We start from the raw sequence: 24,486 nt of genomic DNA, 5'->3' as shown, positions 1-24,486 counted from the left end.
CTCTATGATTCTAATTGATAATCTAAATGTTGTGTTACGTGTGGGGGAAGCACCCATGTTTTGATGGCTAAGGATTCATGATTGCTATGTGCAGGGCTTTTTTTCAGCGGGAACTCACTGCACCGCACTTCTGGCACAGAAAAGCCCTTTTACAAAGTTACGTGGAGTACAAATGCCAGAATTTCCTGTAGGTTTTAATTCCCACCCTTCCCTTCCCCAGAAGATACCAGGGACATTTATCCGTGCTTACTTTTTTGTTGCAGCACAGGCTGTGAAAGTTTGAAGTTGTCCATAAGTTTGGACTATTAGCTCAGGTGGGTGCCGTTGCCATTATAAGAGATCAAGGGAGGTGTTCATGGTGAATTGCAGCACCTCTTTTTCTAGGAAAAAGATAGCAGTGGTTTTGTGTAAGAGATGTGGGAATGACTGATCAGGAGTGAATGTTGACACCCAGAAGTTAGCAACAGTCAGCCTCACAGCTGTATAGACTAGGGATGGGGAATCTGTGGCACTCCAAATGTTGTAGGACTCCAACACCCATCATCCCTTAACCAGCAGCTATGCTGACTGGGGCTGCTGGGAGCTACAGTCTGACAATATCTGGTGGGTTGCAGAATCCCCATATCTGGTATAGATACATCACTGAGCAGGACTTGGAGAGGTAATTTCGATCTTGCTGAACCAGGGTAAAGGGACCCCTGACCATTAGGTCCAGTCATGGCCGACTCTGGGGTTGCGGTGCTCATCTCGCTTTATTGGCTGAGGGAGCCAGTGTACAGCTTCCGGGTCATGTGGCCAGCATGACTAAGCCGCTTCTGGTGAACCAGAGCAGCGCACGGAAACGCCGTTTACCTTCCCACCAGAGCGGTACCTATTTATCTACTTGCACTTTGACGTGCTTTCGAACTGCTAGGTTGGTAGGAGAAGGGACAGAGCAATGGGAGTTCACCCCGTCGCGGGGATTCGAACCACCGACCTTCTGATCAGCAAGTCCTAGGCTCTGTGGTTTAATGCACAGCGTCACCCACGTCCCACTGAACCAGAGTGAAAAAACAGTCTACCTTCTGGACATTTGGTTTCCTATTGCTAGTCATTCTGCGTAGTTTGTGTGAGAGGGTGTGTGCATGCATATGCAATCCCATTTCCACAAGAAAGAAACAAAATCTTACTTATAGATAATCTGTACTTTTAAGATCCAACCAAGAGAAATGTGTGCATGAGAGAGAAAGAGGGGGAGAGATCCTTGCCCACACATCCAGAGTTTGGCCGGCCATTTCCATAACAGCAGTTCCCACTGCAGAAATGCCAAGTCCTTTTTTCTCTCCTAGCTTACAAAAGCCACTTGTCTCTTTGATAACCGGAGCTTCTGCATTGAGAACAGCCCAAGGTTCTCATCTACACTTTCAAGTTCCCTTCTTTGGTTCCATCTGTTGCTTTGCAAATTCGACTGGCTCAGATATTGGGAGAGAACTCCAATATGGGAGAACCGTGTTTAGATTAGAAGGGCTTTTGGTTAACTGCTGTTTTTCTGGGTAAAGAGAAATAGCTGACCAGGGCAAGTGATAAACACACAGCTGAAGGCAAAACAACTCAGGCTGCTTTGCCCTGACCATTTTGGCACTCCTGCCTCCTGAAGGGTCACAGGAAGAGCCTAATGAAGAAAAACATCTGACGGGAGCTGCTAACAGTATTATGAAATGCACAGCTTGAAATGCCCCAAGTTCTTCCTTTGTTCTTATGCTACCAGTGATTAAGTGAGCTTCATTGTTTTGCAGCATCTCTGGATAGTCTTAACGGCTGCTGCGTATGTTACACTTGGCCTGGAGAGGTCAGCCACAAACATGGTTTTGTGACTGTCAGGGTATAGCCTATGGATTCTTGACGGTGCACACTAAAAACCCATGGCAGTCGCTGCCAGGAACATCCAGGAGGAGTATGGCTATTTTCCACATGCCTGCAGCAAACCATGTACCAGGGATCACTTGCTCAAGGCATGTTGGATTTGGATACTCCATACTCCATCATGACCGCCTGCCAGTGGAAAGAGCCACTGATGCCCTAATCCTGTTTTCAGCTCCCTGGTGCAGCTGGCTAGAAGGAGGTACTGCAGAATGCCAAGTGGGATGATCAGGCTGAACCTTGCTAGCTCAAGAGCTGCTCACAAAACAGAAGGGACAACTCCAGTGGTGCTTCATCTTCTCCTGTTAAACCTGCCGTATCTCCTTAAGCTGGGCAGATTGTTTCTTCGTAGAATCAAAGGGATCCCGAGGGTCCAACCCCCTGCAATGTAGGAATCTCAAGTAGATCACCACCCTTCATGGGAGCCTGTTCCACAGCTGAACAGCTCTTACTGTCAGAAAGTTCTTCCAGATGTTTAGTTGGAATCTCCTTTCTTTTTAACTTGATTTCGTTGGTTTGAGTCCTACCCTCCAGAGCAGGAGAAAACAGTCTTGCTCCATCCCTTGAGATATTTGAAGGTTACTATCATATCTCCTCCCAGTCTCCTCTTTTCCAGGCTAAACTTTGACCCTTGATTATCTTGGTTGCCCTCCTCTGCACACATTCCAGCTTGACAACATCCTTCTTAAATTGTGGTGCCCAGAACTGGACACAGTACTCCAGGTATGGTCCGACCAAGGCAGAATAGAGTGGTGCTATTACTTTCCTTTATCTATACTTGTGTTGATGTACAGCAGATATTGAATTGTTGCTAAATTCCTTGCCTTCCTGTCTGCCTTGCCTTGCTTCACTCCACAGACCAGCCTTGCCCAACCTGGTGCCCTCCAGATCTTTTAGGCTACAGCTCCCATCAGTTCCCACCGGCATGGCTAATGGTTAGGGGTTGGGAGTTGTAAATCCAAAGTATCTATAGGGATGCAGGCTGGGGAAGACTCTCTAACTTGAGTTACAGACCATCTGTTGCGTTACAGCCAGGCCCTTGCCTTCAGACACCAAAATATCTCACTAGAGAGCATCTTATGATAGGGCTGCCATAAGCCCAGGTTTCCCCGGACCCGCCCGGGAATCGCTCAGAAAAATGGCATCCGGGTGGATTTTTGCTGAACTAGCAAAATGTCTGGTGAAACCCGGACATATGGCAAGTAGGGAGATTAAAAAAAAAAAATCAAAGAAAAGCCCCCAAATGATTTTTTTTGGGAGGGGAGATGTTCCCCCCAAAAACCCAACAACTCTGTCAGGATTTTCACTTTTTGGAATATGGCTAGACTGGTGATTGGGAGCCGCCACCGAGACCATATAACTCCGGTCTTGAAAGACCTGCACTGGCTCCCAGTACATTTCCAGCACAATTCAAAGTGTTGGTGTTGACCTTTAAAGCCCTAAATGGCCTCGGTCCAGTATAGCTGAAGGAGCGTCTCCATCCCCACCTTTGAAGGTGACCCGGAATCTGCAATTAATCCAGAATGCAGGAGCTAGACTTGTGACTGGGAGTGGCTGCCAGGACCACATAACACCGGTCCTGAGAGATCTGCAATGGCTCCCAGTACATTTCCGAGCACAATTCAAAGTGTTGGTGCTGGCCTTTAAAGCCCTAAACGGCCTCAGTCCTGTATACCTGAAGGAGCGTCTTCACCCCCATCGCTCAGCTGAGATCCAGCGGCAAGGGCCTTCTGGCGGTTCCCTCATTGCGGGAAGTGAGGTTACAGGGAACCAGACAGAGGGCCTTCTAGGTAGTGGCGTCCGCCCTATGGAACGCCCTCCCTTCAGATGTGAAGGAAATAAGCAGTTATCTTATCTTTAAAAGACATCTGAAGGCAGCCCTGTTTAGGGAAGTTTTTAATATTTAATGCTGTATTGTTTTTAACACTTGATTGGAAGCCGCCCAGAGTGGCTGGGGAAACTCAGCCAGATGGGCGGGGTATAAATACTGAATTATTATTATTATTATTATTATTATTATTATTATTATTATTACCTCCCATCAGATGTCAAAGAGAAAAACAACTACCAGACTTTTAGAAGACATCTGAAGACAGCCCTGTTTAGGGAAGCTTTTAATGTTTAATAGGTTATTGTATTTTAATATTGTGTTGGAAGCAGCCCAGAGTGGCTGGGGAAACCCAGCCAGATGGGCGGGGTATAAATAAATTATTATTATGGCAACCCTATCTTGCGATGCATATGACGTGTCATAGAATCATAGAATTATAGAGTTGGAAGGTGGCCACAGAGTCCTCTAGCCCAGCCCCACAATGCAGGAATCTTTTGTGCAACATGAGGTTCAAACCCATAGCCTCGAGATTAAGATGCTCTCCAGTACTTCTTGCATATAGAAAACTAGATAGTCAAGAGATGCTGGAGCAGAACCTAAGGGCAGGCATTTATTTTTTTATAATTATTTTATTTTTAGATTGGGAAGTGCATTTCTCTTCTTCTTCTCCTCCCCCACCGCCTGAAATCTGAAGTGGTACAGTCCTAGCAGCTTTACTTATTCCAAATGTTTGTGGATCAGCTCTTAGCAGGGAACATTTGACCCTTCTTGCCCACTCCTTCTGCTGCCCCACAAGGACAGTAGTATGCTAGCACTTGCTGTCGGGGGCTATAGAAGGAGAAATTCCACCTGCTTTAAACCCCCCTTACTTTCTATGCAATGAGATCCGAAAGCATCCCTTTAGCTGGAGCCTTGACTCCTGGCACACCTGTGAAAATTATTTATTCATTGTCATGTTTTGATAGTGGGATTCAAATCTAAATACGACTGTGGGGTGTAGCTCACCCCACCTTGTTGGTCACAGTTGTGTGTGTGCTTTCTGGTCCATCCATCCTGCCAGCAAGTTAGCATCAGATTGAATTGGTAATTTGTTCCGGCTGGCCTCAAATGCTCTCTCTTTCTCTCTCTCTTTTTTGTCCATAGTTTTTATCTGATCACAAATTAAGCACTTAATTTTTCATGAATGCCATCACACAATCTCTCAAACAGTGGTCCCCCCCCCAGTGTTTTAATGCTTGTTTTAGACATATGAACTGGCTTAAAGAGTAGATTTTGACATGATTTTGAAGGAACTCTTTTAGTTGAGGCTTCTCAGGAGAAGATCACAATATCTTGGAAAGTTTCCCTTGAAAAGACAAAAACAAAAATAAGGGGTGAAAGCTGGAAGTTGTCCTCTTTGTTCCACAGGAAAAGTCTTGTGTAAGCAAATCTTTGGTACAAAAAATATTTTTAAAAACTTAATAATTCATAAATCACATAAGGAACATAGGAAAATTATAATTCTTGCTCTCTAGAATCCACTGTACATTTTAGAAAGTTGTTTGTTTGCCATGCATGTGGGCACTACTAAAGTCATCAAGGAGCAGGTTCTGCCTATGTCTGAATACAGCTAGATGCCATGGAATTTGAAGAACTGTACTGGTTTTAACCCTGGCTGCAAAACTACAGTGATTTTTTGGGGGCACTTTGCGGCCTAGGACCCATGTACCTACGGGACCGCCTCTCCTGGTATACCCCACGGAGGATCTTAAGGTCCACTAATGACAACATTTTGGAGGTCCCAAGTTGCAAGGTGGTTAGATTGGTCTCAACTAGGGCCAGGGCCTTTTCAGTACTGGCCCCGACTTGGTGGAACGCTCTGTCACAAGAGACTAGGGCCCTGTGGGACTTGACATCTTTCCGCAGGGCCTGCAAGACAGAGCTGTTCTGCCTGGCCTTTGGTTTGTACGCAGTCTGACCCTTATGTTTCCCTCCCCTTATGGTTTTGATCTATGGGCTACTTTTAAAATGAGGCTGCATTTTAAATGGCATTTTAACCTGTATTTTAAATTGGTGGGTTTTTTTTCCTATTATGTTTTTACTGTAATTTTAAATTTTACTGGTGTTAGCCACCCTGAGCCCGGCTCTGGCCAGGCAGGGCATGGTATAAATAAATTTATTATTATTATTATTACTACTGTAATTGTTAATTACCTTCGTAATTGTTAATTACCTTCATATTGCTACAAGAATTATGAAAGTATCTTTAGTTTGTCGGTTTTGCTGTTATTTCAAAAGTAGTAAGAAAATTGTTATTGAACAAGAAGTTGTTTGTTAGACGAATTTTCCCGTAGGCTTTGTTTTATATAACGCTGACACACACAAAAGCTGCAAAACCCTGAGTGGAAAATGTTTAAAGTGTGGCTATCCCACAGCAACACAATTTTTGTTTTGTTGGAGTTGGCAGGGGTGGAGGGTGCCTAAACTATTAAGAGATTATGGATCACATTCTTTGGCTTGTAAGAAGTAGATGTTTAATTTTAAAAGAGGAAAGGAATCTGTTGCTCTTCCCTTTCGCAGGTCGTGAACTTGAGCAGGAATGAACCCAACTTCTTTTTTCTGGGCAGCTGTAGCTACTTCGCTGCTTGCCATTAGGGAATAACGATTTGGTAGGCGTGTGGTGGCTACTGGCAGGCCTCTCTGGTTTGCTCTCGAGGAGACCATCTTCAGTGGGTATAATGGATATGCTTGAAGGTTGGCTGTCAAATGAAAGATAACGTTGCTTAATTTGACGGGGAGGGGGGAAGCACAAGGTGAGAAGGAAGAAATATAGCTGCGTTAATAACAGCCCCGTGTTTTAAAAGAAGCTTTTTAAAACTTGCCGGCTGGCGATGCAGTTCACGTTCAAGCATTTTATGTGGTGTTCATTGTCATCTTGAAATGTCTACTTTTCAACACTTGTCAACTTTTCCCTTTTCTTGCGAGGAATCTTATTCGGAATAAGGGAATTTCCCTTTAAAAAAGGGAAACGTTGACAGCTTTGGCAAGGAGAGCTTCCTGTTGTGGGTGGTGGTTTCGTGTGGTTGCTTTGTCCGTTATTGTTATGTACTGAAGTTCTCACCCTGGGCCAGCAGGGGGATACTGTAGATAGTTCAGGTCCACATATGCAAATAAGGGATTGAAAGTGACGTTCAGTGATTGGATAGTTACAGAAAGTTGTTACAGTTAGGTTGTACTGGAGCTCTATATAAGCAGGCTGGCTGAACCCTTCAGTTCAGTTCAGTTCTGGCCTGTGAATAAACAAGAGCTGTTTGGAGAATTGTTGTGTCGTCTGATATGTTCACCCACAACTTAACAGTTATGCTCTATGATTTTGGTCCCCTTTATACTGTTACAGGTTTGGGGTACCAGTGTTTGGGAGAGCAAAAGTGCCCACGATTCTAAGGAGTTAGTGGGTGTTAGAAATTACCGGATGCTAGAAATTACACAGTGCTGAGAGTCCTCCCCTGGAATGCTATTTATTTAGCATGGCAAATGTGTTGATAGCCCATCAAAGGAAGATGATTGGGTCTGGGAAACGGAGGTTGCCAGGGTAACAGGGGCGTGATGGTACCCATTTAAAAAACAGAGGTCTGGAGAAGGGGGGCAAGCTTACAGAAGGGGAGGGGTTGCGTTTCGCAAGGCATTCTGGGAAGAATGTAGGAGGAAGTAGGAGAACTCCATGTGGCGATGGCTGGAGGAGGCTGCACTGAGAGACCAGGGGTCATCATGACTGGCTGCTGCTCTGGAGCCAGTCTTGCTGAAGCTATGAGAGGAGCGACGAGGGATTATCTTAGGCCATAATGTTCTGCACCCCCTGTATCAAAGGCTTCCAGCTGTCAAGATGTGTACAATAAACCATATTTCTTAAAGACACTAGATTCTGCTGTTCCTTGCTTTCCCAATGGAAACACAACCCTGAGTGAGTGTCTGAAACTCCCTGGAATCTCGCTACCACTCGGCAGAGACTGGGGCTGGTGCACAACCTCTGCAGCACTACATTCCTGTATCTGTGTGAAGGGTAGTTAATCTCTCGCACCACAGTGGTAATGTCTGCAAGATCTCTGATCTCCTCATAGGTGGAGGGCAAGAATGGGAGCCATCCCTATCCTTTTGTTCCCCATTTGAGAACACCAACTGTGTGTATGGTGGATATTTGACCAAAAATGGAAAGAAGAAGAAGTCTCGACGAAAGAAGAATGGATACGAAAACTTGTGGAATATGCAGAAATGGCAAAACTTCCCGGGGGGGGGGGGATAAGAAATCAAGATTTCTAACTTTTTATAAAAGAATGGAAATGGGTTGTTGAATATTTACAAACTGTAAACAGCTAAGAACATTGGCAGGAATATTGTAATAACCTGCAGTTTTATGAGAATATATCTTTCAGGGAGATGAATAAATAATTCATTCATTTGTTAATAAGTTAATAAAGTTAATTAGGAATATGCAGGAAAGATTAAAAAATAAATTTATGGAACCACAGAAAGAGGGAAGGGGAGTTTTGGAATGTTAAAATAATTGTAAAACTATTGAAATGTATATAACTGAAAATCATATATATATATATATATATGGAGTGTATGATGGGATCCACCTATTCGTTGAGTGTTTCCAAATGCTACCACATGTTTCAGTGCTCCACCATGTAAAAAGAAAAAGCACTGTGTACCTAGCCTATCTGGCCTGATGCTCTTTTGAGAGATACAATTTCAATAAATCATGATAAAATAAATAACAAATAATGCTGTAAACACACTTGTACCTAACCTTTATTCCCTTTTTAGATTGGTTCTGATCAGCAAAATATCTAAACCTGACCATTCTACTTAAAATACCAGCAAGGAAGCATTCCCCTCCCTGCACAAATACACACAGAAAGCTAATTTCATCCATAAAGGTCTTTAGAAAATTTTTGTAGATAGCAAGAAGGAAGCCTGGGGAAAGTGGAGAAATTAGACATCACAGGGAGACTCTTTCTGCAAGCCTTCAGATTGACTGTGGTTTAGGGGCAACACGTTGGATTTGAACAGGAAGCTTAGGGTTTTTTGAATCCCTGCTCAGCTATAAATGAATCATGTTGTGGGTGTCTTTGGCTGTCACTTATCTCACAAAGTGACTGTGAAACTAAAACAGGATGGTTCATGTGTAATGTTATGTAGTGAAGTTTCACCCTGGGCCAGCAGGGGGATACTGTATATAGTTTTCACTCAGGTCTGTCGATAGTTTTCATTCAGGTCCACGTCAGTTATTTTAGGCGGGAACTCTGGGCTGTTGTTGCTACAATGTTGACAGCCGGCTGCCTATAAAAGCAGGCCGGCTGAGCTGTTTGCAGTCAGTTCTATTCCAGCTTACGAAATAAAGAGCTACTTGGAGAAATCGCTGTGTCGTCTGCTATGTGTCAACCCACAACTTAACATGTAAGCTGCACCGGAGTCCATAGCAAGGTCATAGCTAGCTAAGCCTAAAGGGTGGGTGGGATGGGAAAAACTGCTCAGCTGGAAAGGGGAAAGAGGGCAGTTCCTGGGCGTGCCTGGTCTTAAATAGGCTAGGCCCCGCCTCCCCAGCCCGCCGATTGGCGGGCTGGGTCGAAGGCACGCCCGGGAATTCCCTGTTCTCGCAGGGGCAAAAGGCCAGCCCCCGCGTGTGTGGGAGGGGGTAGCCCGCAACACCCTCTCCTCCCAAGCTCAGAAATGGCTTTGCGTGGCAAGTCCCCTCCCCCATGTGAAATGAAGACACTGGACGCATTATTTAAGGTTAATGGGCATAAAAAGGCCACAACTTTATTGATTACAGAATTGAAAGGTATTGGCCTTAGGCATTGGCTCCTATCGACTACCCGGCATGGAGTTATCCACAAGCCGTGGGAGTCCTGTTGAAGTACGCCAACTAGGATCCCACGGGTGTCACTGCTCGGGGGCGTGCCGGGGGCCCTTACCTCCCTAGGTTTCGGACAAGGCAACGCCCCCCGGAGTCCTCTACCGGACTACCCTTTTCATTGGGGGAAGGTGATGGCGCTTCCTTCCCCCCTTCATTTGCATAACAATTAACCCCCTGCCAATGCCTAACCGCCACTCGAGCAAGGCTTGCCGCCAATACCTTCAAACCTGTAACCAATTCCTAATCCCTGCTATGATGTCCCTCAACCAAAATATCCCAAAATATCCCCTCAACCAAAATATCCCCTCAACCAAATATCCCATCTGTAGAGGGCCTCGTTGCTGTACTGGATGCTTGGGTGGCCAATGATGCACCCACCCAGAGCCACCACTCTACGCTCCACAGCCCGCTGCAAGACCTTTCTTGCTTTATTGGGAGATGGGCAGAACGAAATGTAATAAACATTTCCCCCTCTCCAATTGACATTAGTGTAGCTGTCACCCCCCTTGCAGAATGCTGCGGGGTTCGGAGGTAAAGGAGGAAAGGTGGAAAACAGACAAAAGTTCATAAGCAGACACTTCCTTCTGTGGAAGAAGGACTTGTTTCTTTTAGCCCTTGCCTTCACTTTCTGGCTTCTGGACTAGGGGCTGAAACATGGAAGTCTGTAAAAGTTCAGTCTAGGATTTTTGCAGCGAGGCTGGCAGTGACTGCAAGCTGTGAGTGTGCTGATGCTGGCATGCCAAATGCCATTGCGATTAGTGAACTGATCACTGCACACTGAAATAATAAAGAGTGCAACTCTTGCGAAACTGTAGAAGTACAAAACAAACAATGAGGATGAAAAGGAACAGACAAGCTCCAAAGGAGGGACAGTTTTCCTCAGTAAGTCCCTGGTTATGCAAAAGAAATCCCAGTGGTAGTTGAGACTTAAAGAAGAGTTAACAATTGTCTTCCCTCTGGAGTTATTTTGTTTTGTTTTGTTTTTGTTTTACATTAAATAGATGGAGGGCCAGCTGAAAATAAATATCACAATATGAGTTTGACTTATTCTGTTGTCAAATCTGATTTGTATTTTGCACTAGCCATCGGGCGGAGATAAAACAGAAGTGGCTTCAGAATACAAGTTTGCAAATAAGTTACATTCTGCCACAATACAGACATGAATAATCAACCAAACCTATAAAGTATCTACCTGTGCTATAATTTTACAAGCAGCAAAAGCAAAAAATATGCCATTTATTTAGTCAAAGTGTTGTGGTGACACTCATTATTGCCACTATGTTGAGTGAGTATCGCACTTGTACAGTGGTACCTCATGTTAAGTACTTAATTTGTTCCGGAGGTCCGTACTTAACCTGAAGCTGTTCTTAACCTGAAGCACCACTTTAGCTAATGGGGCCTCCTGCTGCCGCCGCGCCACCGGAGCATGATTTCTGTTCTTATCCTGAAGCAAAGTTCTTAACCTGAAGCAATATTTCTGGGTTAGCGGAGTCTGTAACCTGAAGCATATGTAACCCGAGGTACCACTGTACTTGAATTCTGGAGAGAAAACATAATGAAATCCACTCTTCTGTTAGCCAACCTAAGTCCCCCATACCTTCAAAAATCAATAGTTAAGGGGACTAGCCGCCCACTCTGGCCTACCTGTAACTCAAGCACTCTTATTGCACCATCTCTTCCAATATCTCACTGAGCTAGATATTTCAGATCACCCCACAAAGGATGTCACCTTCGTAGGCCTGTTATGTTTTTGTACAGTTGATGCATCTCAGGGTTCGAGTAAAAAACAAAGTAGATCCTGCAGGCCTGAAATCTGCCCAACCCTCTCTGCAAAAGGACGAGTGGGTCCTTTGCTTGTTCATAGGTAAAATTTGTGACCTCCTGTTCCTCACTTGCAAACTTCATAGATCTCTGGGTATATGTCTTGTGGTTCTTGTGGTTTTTATATAAGCTAGTCACAAAAATGTCACAGTTTTTTTCTACAAAGAATGAGGACCAGTGCAACCCCTACAGCTATGGATAGATATTATGCATTTGAGTTTATATTTCAAAACTTTACTTTATTACATAACAAAGCTACATGTTGGGTCCAGATTTGGAAGACTAAGTAAACTAGGAATCATCCAGGTGATCTAGGTTAGGAAGGGGAAGGAGATAATCTTCTGTGATTACAAGACGACATCAATTTTGCTTGTTTCATTTCAGGACAATATTGCCTTGTTCTTAAGAGGCTGTAAAGAATTGGGGCTTAAAGAATCTCAGCTTTTTGACCCAGTAGACCTGCAGGACAACTCAAGCAAAGCAACAGTCAGGTAAGTAACACAACACCTACATTTCTGGAATTACATGCCTGCATTATATCTATAATATATTTTTGCTATGTGGAAAGGGTGTAGAATTGGCTTTCTCTAGCCTACTCTATCTTCCATATTCTTGTGCCAGTGGTAGCTCCTAACAAGGAACGGAGTGATCATTTTTTTTAGCTGGACTATGGCAGTTTCACATTCATTCAGAAGTCTGCTCTGTCCCCATTTTCTCATCGACCTGAATTTCTTTTTTTAAAAGAGCCATTTAACAATTCAAAAATTTGTATTTTATCACAAAATGATATTTAAATGCACATCTTATTTCAATATGTGCATTTTGAAACATTTTATCATTTTAAAAACCCACAAATTTTTGGATTATTCTTATTATTGTTTTGAGCCAAGAACAGTAGTGGAAATTTGGAGGAGTGCGGAATCCGAATGAAAATCATGCTCTGGGGTTGTGCACCGGAAGAGCCAATTCATCTCGGCATCTGTGCGCCTGCATAAACCTGCCAGTCTTCCCCATCCCAGCCTTGCCCAGGTACACTGCAGCAATGCCAGTGGCTAGAGGGCAGCACCATGGCTTCGTCCCAACATGTGAGCTGCTACTGGCATAAGATTAAAAGTGGGCCTTCTGTTTCAGTCTGAGTTTAATAGCAGATCCCAAGACCCAAAGCAACAAGAATGTGAAAAAATGGCGTTGCATGAACGAAAATACAAATGGTGGCAACTGACTTTTGAATTGTGCATTCCACGTTTCACACCCTATTTAGCAGCATTTATGTTATTTAATTATTTTTTTGTTTCGTTTTATACATTCTGTAAGAGCTGTACAGTGGACATTGGTAAAAGTTGAGTTACAGCAGGGGTCAGGCCAGTCCACTGTCCCTCAGACCTTGTGGGGGGCTGGACTATATTTTTTTTTTGGGGGGGGAAATGAACGAATTCCTATGCCCCACAAATAACCCAGAAATGCATTTTAAATAAAAGCACACATTCTACTCATGTAAAAACACCAGGCAGGCCCCACAAATAACCCAGAGATGCATTTTAAATAAAAGGGCTCATTCTACTCATGTAAAAAAACGCTGATTCCTGGACCATCCGCAGGCTGGATTTAGAAGGCGATTGGGCTGGCTCCGGCCCTGGGGCCGTAGTCTGCCTACCCATGAGTTAAAAGGTAAAGGTACCCCTGACCATTAGGTCCAGTCGCGGACGACTCTGGGGTTGCGGCGCTCATCTCGCTTTATTGGCCAAGGGAGCCGGCGTACAGCTTCCGGGTCATGTGGCCAGCATGACCAAGCCACTTCTGGCGAACCAGAGCAGTGCACGGAAACGCCGTTTACCTTCCCACTGGAGCGGTACCTATTTATCTACTTGCACTTTGATGTGCTTTCGAACTGCTAGGTTGGCAGGAGCTGGGAAAGAGCAACAGGAGCTCACCCCGTTGTGGGGATTCGAACCGTCGACTTTCCAATCGGCAGGCTCTGTGGTTTAGACCACAGTGCCACCTGCATCCCCATAGCCATGAGTTAGAGGATCACTAAAGGGAGCACCAGTTTTCTTGGCTTTTTAAAAAAGATCTGTGCACTATACTCTACCCTGGACTCAGCGGCAGAGCATATGCCCGCGCTGCCCAGGACGGGGCGCACTCCCGAGGGGGGCGGAGCGTGCTCTTGAGGGGCGCGGGGTAGCCACTTGAGCACACAAAGCAGTGTGCACGCCCTGCAGCCGGGGGCGGAGCAAGCCGCCGATGGCGGATATTCGATGCGCCCCCGCCCGCAACTCCCAAGCCTTCCCCGAGCTGTCAAAATGAAGGGGAAAGGGGGTAACGCCGCTGGCAAGGTGGCACAGCTCCCCCCTTCCCCCAACGGCTTGGGGTAGGCTTGGGAGTCGCGGGTGGGTGGCGTGCCAAATGTCTCCCCCCTCAGCAAAGGCACCCGGGGCGGTCTGCCCCCACCGCACCCCACTTCCTCCGCCCCTGCCTAGACTGCTGCCAATGAAGCACTTCTTGTTGTAGTAGCAAAGGCAAGGGGGAATTCTTTTGTGCCCAGGAGCACAGGAACTGATCCAGGAAGGAACAAGGTCTAAACTTAATTGGAAGATGCATGTAACAAGAAAGGGGACTCGGAAGCTGCTGAAAATGATGAGCAGGCCAAGCAGGAGTAGGATTGGTGCTTGGGTGGGTGACAGAACCCCATAATCACAATGCTGGTTCATGGGTTCCCAGAGAGGTGCATAAAGGATGGTGGTACCAAGCAGTCGGGCATGTCAGAGATGTTATGGGGCATGGGAAGGAGGACCTCCTCCCCACATGGGGCTTGGAAAGTCCCAGTGAGATGAGCGAAAAGGGCTGCCCAGCTCAATGGAACCAGAATCCTGTGCAAAATATTTACTGTAGTTTTAACATTTTGCCTGGGGCACTGAAAGGTCTAAATTCCAGTCTTGATTAAAATATAACCTGATGCTTTGAAAATGTATGCTAGGGTGGTGTTGAGATTAAAGCATTTGTTTGGGGAAAAAAGCAGCTTAAATTTATGGCACTTGTTCATATTTATGCTACCAATGCTTCTAAGTAGGCAGAGAAATTAAGTACCTTGTTGTTGCAGATTAAAGGGGCTTTCAAGATGGTTTATAGTGCTCATTAAAGGATCCTCAAAAGCTTGATGGCCCTATGATTAAACAAACCATCAGCCTGTTTAGCTTTTGATGAAAATGGTAGACAGTGCGTCTGAGTGTGCATGAGAGAGAAGGAATTCAGCAAAATAGCTGTCCACCCACTCATATACACACAGCAACAAACACTGCCATTCCAAAGTAGTGGGGATAAATAGCTATGTTTTTATTGGTGATGTTTATCCCTGCCGTTCTCCCAGTTTGCGCCAGCAAACACAGTTCCAATATGGTCTCACATTCAAGTTCTGTTCAGGCCCAGGGCTGCATCGATCACATTTGGATCATTCCCTGGAACAATCTAGTTTATCCAGCAAGGCTTAGTTGTGGAGTCCACTGATCACTGGGTCCACTCAGACAACTAAGGCCCTAGGGTGAAAGGGTGAGTAAGAATCCCTTGTGAGAACTTGAAAAACACACGGGGCAGGGCTGAATCATTGGTAAAACCAATGCCAGCCCTAAGCAGTATCTGGAACTGAACGCAGAAACCTCATGATTGAGTTCCTACATTGATCCACTTTCTGGCTTTAGATCTTGGAGACTTGGCTGAAGAATTCATCTTTTCCATAGCAGACCTCATCTGCTCTTACTTCAAATAGCATGATTTTCCCAACACTTGATCTTGCCTATAGTGGGCTCTGCAGTTTTGGCAACATGATGATTGTGTCACCTAGAACTATGAGCCCTCCTTAAGAATACAATGGAACCTCAGTTCTTAAATGCCTTCGTTGTCGTACGTTTCAGTTCTCGAACGCCGAAAACCCAGAAGTAAATGCTTCCATTTTCAAATCTTTTTCGGAACCCCAACATGTGACGCAGCTTCCACTGAGTACAAGAAGCTCTTGTAACCAATGGGAAGCCACGCCTCGGTTTTTGAATGTTTCAGAAGCTGAATAGGCTTCCAGAACGGATTTTCTTTGAGAACCGAGGTACCACTGTAGAAGGAATTGGAAGCAAGCAACATTAGCTTCGTTTGGACATAGTATGGTCACCCATGAAGCCAACCCTTGCTAAAAGATCCTTCATGAGGTCCTTGGATGTCCCTCCCAGAAACCAAAAGCAGTTTTCTTGGGACTCCTGATTACAGCTCCCCCATTTCAGCACTAGCAGCTTCGAACCTTCCATGTATCTTAGGCCAGCAGAAGGGACCCTTCTCCCCAGCTTTCCTTTCAGGTCTCTGCATTCTAAACAAGTTTTGATTCAGGAACGTAAAATGGCTAAGAACCATGGTATTTTATTTGTTTCTCTGTTACCCCAGCGACTGCCCTTTATTTGCTCATATAGCATTTAAAAATGTGTCCCCACCCGTCAGCGCAACCTCTGGATTTCACTCAGCAGTGTAACTGCTGTTATCTGGAGGGTCACAGGCTGTGTTGTTTATCTAGACTTAGCTCAAGAGTCAAGTAGAAGCCAAATCGAATCAAATTGGCTGCTAGAGGAAGGTGCACTGACATCGGACGTCATCCCAGGTTCCTCTTGACTAGCTGTGACTTCCCACAAAATCTTAACCCATCTGTTTCCCGGAAGATGAACTGTCAAAGAACAGTAGTCTTCTGTCTAATGCTCACATTCCTGACTTATGGCCCAAGCCTGTGCACTTCTGTACTTGATATGTAATACTGCCATGGCATGCCAAATCCCATTTATGTCTGTGCAGGCGAGACCCAGTCGCAGTGACCCCTCCACAGGGAGCAGGGCCTAGCCTGTGAAGGTGAGATAACTGGACAGGACAACGTTCTGGGCTTTAAAAGCATGGCCACAGCTTTATTGATTTCAGATGTAGGTTGGACTTGGCTGAGGCACTCCTGGTGGAGAGGCTGCTCATAACAGGATCAGGCCCAGGATTAATGGTTCCTCCACAAGACACAGGTCTACACAGGTGACCCTCCTAGGGCACTGAAGGAAGCAGCTGGTCACCCCATGACTGGGTAAGCAGCCATTCCAGGCAAAGTACATAAAATGGGGCACAGATGGTTGTGATATTTTTTTGGGGGGGGAGGGATGGGAGCAGTGCCACTGAAAGGAGGCAGAATAACCTCAAAACATGACCGTGCAAGATGATAATAATAATAATAATAATAATAATAATAATAATAATAATAATTTTTTATTTGTTCCCCACCCATCTGGCTGGGTTTTCCCAGCCACTCTGGGCCGCTTCCAACAAAGATTAAAAATACCTCAAAATGTCACATGTCACAAAATGTCACATGTCTTCTAAATGTCAGGTAGTTGTTTATCTCTTTGACATCTGACGGGAGGGTGTTCCACAGGGTGGGTGCCACTACCAAGAAGGCCCTCTGCCTGGTTCCCTGTAACCTCACTTCTCACAGTGAGGGAACCGCCAGAAGGTCTTTGGCGCTGGACCTCGTGTCCAGGCTGAATGATGGGGCTGGAGATGCTTCTTCAGGTATACTGGGCCGAGGCCGTTGAGGGCTTTAAAGGTCAGCACCAAGACTTTGAATTGTGCTTGGGAATGTTGTGGGAGCCAATGTAGGTCTTTCAGGACCTGTATTATATGGTCTTGGCGGCCGCTCCTAGTCACCAGTCTAGCTGCCACATTCTGGATTAGTTGTAGTTTCCGGATCACCTTCAAAGGTAGCCCCACGTAGAGCGCATTGCAGTAGTCGAAGCGGGAGATAACTAAAGCATGTACCACTCTAGCTATATTTGTGTGAACCAACACTGGAGTGGGGAAAGTAGCTAATCCCCAGCCATGACTACATTTTTACAGCCTTCCATGGGCTTCGGGGCAAAGATTTGGAGATGGGACATTCCTCTGCACGTGAAGTATCACTGTACAATTTGTGCTCTGACCAGTCCAACAGCGGCACTTAACCCAGCTTCCTGCTAGGGGAGTCCCCACTGCTTACCAGGAGGGGTGAGGTGTCAGGGTGGGCAGGGCAGGGCAAGCACACTAGTGGAGCCAATTTGGATTTCCTGGTGGTGTGCTTGCACCATGCCTGCCACCTGGCCCTTCCTACTCCTTCAGCTGGTAAGCTTGCCAGGAGGTCAGGAAATGCAGGGCTTGGCAGATGCCCTCTGCTCTAATGTACTCTTTGTTATAGGACAGGGATCAGCAAACTTTTTCAGCAGGGGGCCAGCCCACTGTCCTTCAGACCTTGTGGGGGCCGGACTATATTTCTTTTTTGGGGGGGAATGAACGAATTCCTATGCCCCACAAATAACTCAGAGATGCATTTTAAATAAAAGCACACATTCTACTCTCATAAAAACACAGGCAGGCCCCACAAATAACCCAGAGATGCATTTTAAGTAAAAGGGCACATTCTGCTCATGTAAAAACATGCCGAAACCTGGACCAACCGCAGGCCGGATTTAGAAGGCGATTGGGCTGGATTCGGCCCCCGGGCCTTAGTTTGCCTATCCATGTTATAGGAGTAGCTCTGACACCCGAACAGGGTACATTCTTGTCCTCATCTGTGCAACAACCCTGAAAGTAGCTAAGTGTTATCTCCCTACTGCAAATAGGAGATCAAGGCTGAGATAGTGATTTTTCTAAAGTCACCTGCAGACTTATTGGCTGAGGCGAGATTTGCACCAGGGACTTGTCGCTCACAATCTCACCTACTACACTAGTGTTGCACGAGCAAGCTGGATTTTACGACGCCTGAAAGACTAACGCATTTCTTATGAGCTACGTTAGGAAAGAGCCTGTTTCATTGGCAGACGGTGAAGATGGGAACATTCAGCCATTATTGGGACATGTTCCCATTTGTGTGTCAGCAAACCAATCTGAGTCAGTGGAGCTGGTGTCAAACCCGCAAATGGACAGCCTCTCTCTCACTGTCCACCTGATTTGTCATCCCTATAAACAAGTAAACACAAACAAAAGTTAGTAAATTGAGCAAGACAATTTGCCTGTGTTTGTGTGTGTTTGCACTAGTTTAGTTCCATTGAGGAAGGACTGCTAACCTGCATTATTTTGTAGCTTTGTTGAGTCTGGTAACATTGGGAGCATGTTTCCATGCTATAAACCAAATGAATGATTGCTCTCTATCTTCCCTTCATGTGTTTCTAACCAGCAGACACATCCTGCAGGCTTTTGTTAGGGGGAACATGTGACCGGCTGCATAATACAAGCTCTTGGAAAGAGTTTCTCGTTTCTGATATTTCTCTCTCCTTTCTTGTTGTGCTTGCACATCCAGGAATCTTGACTGTAGCAGAAAGCTGAAAAATGTAAGTACTTGTTGCATGTTTCCCCCTCTCGCAGCTATGGATGGTTTTGTTGCCACAGACTGAGCTTGAAACGCAGATGTGGTTGTGTAGCTGAAAAGAGCTTTTGTGTGTTGGCATGCACTTTGTCTTGCTGCAATTCATGATCTGTGGTGCTGCTGTGGAAAGCTATCTTTGCTCCTGCTTCAGTTAGGAAATAGCTTAACTCCCTTAGACACCAGCAAGGTTTTCGGCTTTTGTTTAAACCATATTTAAAAAAACAAAACTATGCTTGGTTTCCTTTCTGCTTTTGTTGCAAAGGCTAACTTGGATTTTTGTTAGGTTAATAGAGATGTGTCTGACACTTCAAGAAAAAGCTTTGATGTTTAAATCTAAATAGTGCTATAGAAACTTTGCAGGACTGTCATCCCCCCCCCATCACAACAGCAAACCTCCCTTCGTTTCTGTGTTGTTCTTCAGGGATTGTAGTTTCAAAGCAGCCTTTTCTAGTCAGTTGCCTTGTTGATTGAAACCAGTGACAGCTGGAACAGTTTGGGGATTGTACAGTGAGGAAGGAAACTTTAAATTCAGTTGGTCACAGAGTTAGATAAACTATCCAAAGCCAGACAAAACTTCTGGTTTTCATACTGTCAATTGTAAACTACAGAGAATTCAAGTTGCGTTTGGCTGACATCCTTGGAGACTCCAGGGAAATGCCAAGAACTTTCTGTAATAACTTTTCGAGCCCATAATCACAGCCACAGGTAAAAAGTCCACTGTCATTTTATCCTGCCCTTCCTGTCATCAGCATTGTAATTGTTTTTCCTCCAACAGTGCATGAGCCTTTTTGGAACAGTTGCATTCTGAAGTTGCTGTGAACAAGATTTACTAAAAGCCATTCGTTGGCAGGTGTATTGCTTTTCAAAGAGACATTCATAAAGATAGATGTGCATATATAAAATACATACATCTAACTAACCTTCCCAACCAAAAGAGATTCTCAGTCAGGTCTACCAAATAAGAACCTGTGATTAAAACATTTCCATTTTCAATATAAGCCTAAATCCAAGCCCAGTAATAGCAGCAGACATTATTTACTCCTTTGAAAGCCTGGTGAGATTTTTTTTTTAAATAAAAAAAATGGAAATACTTTCTAATATTTTGAAATGATGTCACCAAGCTGTTGCCTTTGGGGAGGAAACTCCATAATTATGTTTCCAGTGTTGCTGCTTTGTTGTTTTAATTAGATAATGACATTATACTTTACCTTTAAAAATGTTATTTGCTAGTTTGTTTTTTAATAAAGTAAAGCACTGTTCTGAATATTTTGACATTGGACCTGATCCTAGGCATTCTTATTTACACAGACATTTCACTGAATTCAATGTGACTTAGCCCCACATTTGACAAAAGATTCCTGCATTGCCAGATGACCCTTGTGGTCCCTTTCAACTCTACAATTCTATGTTTCAATGATTCTACTCCCATGATAGACCAAACTAGGCATTGATGAAGTTCTGTGTTTGGAGCACCTGATCCAATTTTCTGTCTGTAAAAGCAACCGTGATGTGGGAGGTCTGCCCTTCTTAGGTCTGTGTCACAGCCCTGATTTTCTGGAACACCTATTAGTCAAAGAGGGTCTAAAACACATGTCTTAACTATTACATGGTTATAGCCATGCAGTGCGGCTCTTTGTATGTTTACTTGGAAGTGATCCCCATTGAAATCGGGACTAGTCAATCAGTAAACAAGCATATGATTGGGTTGTGTAAACTACAACCTCATGCTTACATGAATCAACCCACTGAGGCTTACTTCCACATAAACGGCGGTGAATATATTTAGGATTCTGCTTTAAATCTCATTGGGACTTACATCCTAGTGAAAGCGCTTAGGATTGCAGCTGTAAAGGTCCCGATGAAAGAAGAATGGATACAAAAACTTATGGAATATGCAGAAATGGCAAAAGTTGCTGGAAAAGTAAGAAATCAAGATAACAAACTTTTAATAAAAGAATGGAAACGGTGTATTGAATATTTGCAAACAAAATGTAAACAGATAAGAACATTGGCAGGAATATTGTAATAACCTGCAGTTTTATAAGAGTATATAGTTAAAGTAGATGAATGAATGAATGAATGTCAAGTTAATTTGGAATATGCAGGAAAATAAATTTAAGGAACCGCAGAAAGAGGAGGAAGAAAGTTGAGGTTTGAAATGTTAAAATGATTGTAAAGCCATTGAAAATGTATATAACTGAAAATCATCATCAACAACAACAATCATAATGGATTGCAGCTGTAACTTCCTACAGAAGTAGACTCCAGAGCACAGCCTCACCTCACGGCAAGCTTGATGGTTCATATGGAAGGGGCCAAAATACAGTGGTACCTTGGGTTACATACGCTTCAGGTCACAGACTCCGCTCAGCCAGAAATAGTACTTCGGGTTAAGAACTTTGCTTCAGGATAAGAACAGAAATCATGCTCCGGCAGCAGCGGGAGGCCCCATTAGCTAAAGTGGTGCTTCAGGTTATGAACAGTTTCAGGTTAAGAACAGACCGGCCTCTTCCTCCTGTTGCCATTGCCGGGAGTCTCAGCTTCTCAGCGGGTTCCGGATTCACGTCACGGGCTGGATTTAGGACCCGGGTGAGCCTGATCTGGCCCAGGGACCGTAGCTTGCCAACCCCTGCACTAGTCACTGGGAACAACAAACCATGATCCATGGCTTAGCCTTATATCCAAACCCAGGTATTGTGGTTTGTCTGACTCCAAACAAACCATGGTATTAAGCCAAGGTTTGTTACTGGCCTACTAGTTGGCCTTGTTTGAGCGAAACAAACCATGACCCCCGTTTTAGATATAACGCTAAACCAGGAATTGTAGTTAGTTAGTTTGTTAGTTCTGCTGGCTAGATCTCTTACGTTCACAAGTAAACCATGGTTTGCTTGTGATGTGCAAACCAGGTCACTGGGTTTTTAAAAAACGCACTATAGGGAATTCAGGTGATAAATATGAATGTCACACAGTTGGCTCTTAATTTTGACTGTAGTTAAAGCAAAGTGTGATAACTCAGGCTACAGTGCTATGCTCCAGTCCCACTGGAGTCCATGGAGCTTACTTCTGAGTAGACACATATCAGATGGGACTGTCAACATATGGTTCAGTATGTCTGAATACAAGAAAAACATCAACACTCCAAGCTAACTCCTACCTAATAAAAATATGTTATCTGGAAATGAATTATGAAAACTTTGGCTTCCTAAGCAGTATAATAGTGGAACATTTTCAGTTCACACCATTATATATAGATGTGCACCCCAGCCCACAGTCTCCAGAGAATTTGTTTCTGTGAGTGGAAGTTTCCTGTCAGTTATCTAATGCTTATCTAGACTGATTCCAAGCATTGCACCTGGAGTTACTAAATAAACAGGAAAACCACTTTATTTAATAAATGCAACAAACGATTACATTAATGATTGCATTTTTAAAAAATAGAGAGTTCTCACAAACTTAATATATCTCCCTGATTATGTATGGTTCATCTAAACTAACATTCTTGTTAAGTTACTTTTCACTGAATTCTTTCCCTTTACTGTCCCAGGACTAATTGGGAGTTTTTCTTCCTATATATATATATCCTGCATGTGGAAATCCCGTCTTGTGGTTTTAATTTTCCTCTTAAGACGATGAAGAATATATGCAATTGACCTCAGAAAGGGGTGATGGGAGGAAAGATCTTTAAGAATGGGGAACGGGTGGGGGGGGGGTGGAATTCAGACATAATGGTTCTGACATACAACCACTGTAGATTTCCTGATTTTCATCAACTGATCTGGACCAGACGGCAAGATTGTGCACTCCCTCCTTATCTACATCCCTTTTGAGTGTGAATTCTCTCAACCTTCTCTGTCATTCCTAACCATGGTTAACACTGACCATCTTAACTATGGTTTGCAGCTGGTTGGCAAATTCTGGCTGAGGTGGAATCCTGGTTAACCTGAACCATGCTTAAAGCTGGCGGGAGAACGTGCTGAGAGCTATGCTATCAAATACAGCTAGTGTAGGGATTAAGAGAGAATGAAATATGAGTAGAGAAATCTGAATTCAGTTGAAAGCACTCATATGGACCTCTAAAGCTCTAAAATGCCTTGGGGTCAGTATACTTTTTCCATATACACCTGCCTAGACCCTAAGATCTTTGTTGGAGACAAACCCTAGTAATGTGAGATGGGGAGTCAAGGAAAAGGCCCCTTTGATAGTGGTACCCAAATTATTGAGTGCTCTTCCTGGAGATGCTTGCCTGGCTTCTACATTAGGTGAAGATCTCTTTATTAGAATATAAGAAATAATAATAATAATAATAATAATAATAATAATAAGTTATTATTTGTACCCCGACCATCTGGCTGGGTCTCCCCAGCCACTCTGGGCGGCTTCCAACAAAGATTAAAAATACATTAAAATATCACACATTAAAAACTTCCCTGAACAGAGCTGCCTTCAGATGTCTTCTAAATGTCAGGTAGTTGTTTATCTCTTTGACATCTGATGGGAGGGCATTCCACAGGGCGGGCACCGCTACCGAGAAGGCCCTCTGCCTGGTTCCCTGTAGCTTTGCTTCTCGCAGTGAGGGAACCGCCAGAAGGCCCTCGGCGCTGGACCTCAGCATCTGGGAAGAACGATGGGGGTGGAGACGCTCCTTCAGGTATACTGGGTCGAGGCCGTTTAGGGCTTTAAAGGTCAGCACCAACACTTTGAATTGCGCTCGGAAATGTACTGGGAGCCAAGGTAGATCTTTCAAGACAGGTGTTATGTGGTCTCGGCGGCTGCTCCCAGTCACCAGTCTAGCTGCCGCATTTTGGATTAGTTGTAGTTTCCGGGTCACCTTCAAAGGTAGCCCCACATAGAGCGCATTGCATGTACAGAGTTTCAAACATTAATAATAAGATTATTAATGTTTGAAACTCTGTACATGTAAAAGGAAAAGCTTCAAGAGAAGCAGACTGTTGCTTTGGAGTTAGTTTCAATCTGATTATTCCTTATGGTGGAGAAATCAAAAATGCTAAGCCACCTCAACAACCATTAAAATGGTATATTAGTGAAACTTGCAGAACTTGTAATAAACCCTCGGTATCAGGCAGTCAGTATCTTTGTGATTTGTACCTCTGTGTTGGGAACATAGAATGACATAAACCAATATTAAAGCAGTTTCATTAAGCATTGAAGCCTTGTCCCTTGAATTGTTGCAGTTCTTGAGTTTTCCTTTATTGTTGAACAAGGTTTAATAGGGAGCTCTGCCATTGCTACTTCACATACATTAGAAATATCAGCAGTGCTGATGTGATTTCATGTGCTTCAAAGTCTGTGTGACCCTGGTCTTTTGTAAGAGAGCCTTTGAAAACAGCAGCTGACAAATGATTTGATGAGATTTTAAAAGGCTGCTGGAGAGCTGGACAAGGTTGCTGTATTCAACTGTTAGAGTGGTTTGGATAGATCACCCCCACAATTAATGTTCATTTCATTCTTCAGGTTTTAGTCACCATCTATTGGCTGGGGAAAACAGCAAACAGCAGCACTGGTTTCAGTGGAGCAACGCTCAACCTGAGGGAGTTTGAAGGATTGCTAACGCAGCTGAGAAAGGTATTTGCTGTTGGGGTTTTTTCTACTAGTGGAACAATAGCTTCCTCATTAGTAAAA

The 24,486-nt window shown here is 44.2% G+C and overlaps 1 protein-coding gene across 10 annotated transcripts in view; it reads left to right on the top strand.

Annotated features, from left to right (window-relative positions):
* LIMCH1 (LIM and calponin homology domains 1) overlaps positions 1–24,486 on the top strand; it is a 212,836-nt gene that overhangs the window by 108,764 nt on the left and 79,586 nt on the right. For all 10 annotated transcript variants that reach the window (XM_081875600.1, XM_081875598.1, XM_081875594.1 and 7 more), the window contains exons 4-6: positions 11,835–11,941; positions 18,781–18,811; positions 24,319–24,429. In XM_081875600.1, coding sequence (XP_081731726.1) covers positions 11,835–11,941; positions 18,781–18,811; positions 24,319–24,429 — 249 coding nt within the window. The remainder of the gene's footprint in view (positions 1–11,834; positions 11,942–18,780; positions 18,812–24,318; positions 24,430–24,486) is intronic.

This window comes from Podarcis erhardii (assembly GCF_964252035.2).
Source record: "Podarcis erhardii genome assembly, chromosome: 9".
NCBI classification, from domain to species: Eukaryota; Metazoa; Chordata; class Lepidosauria; order Squamata; family Lacertidae; genus Podarcis; species Podarcis erhardii.
This window is presented reverse-complemented; position numbering and strand designations above follow the sequence as displayed.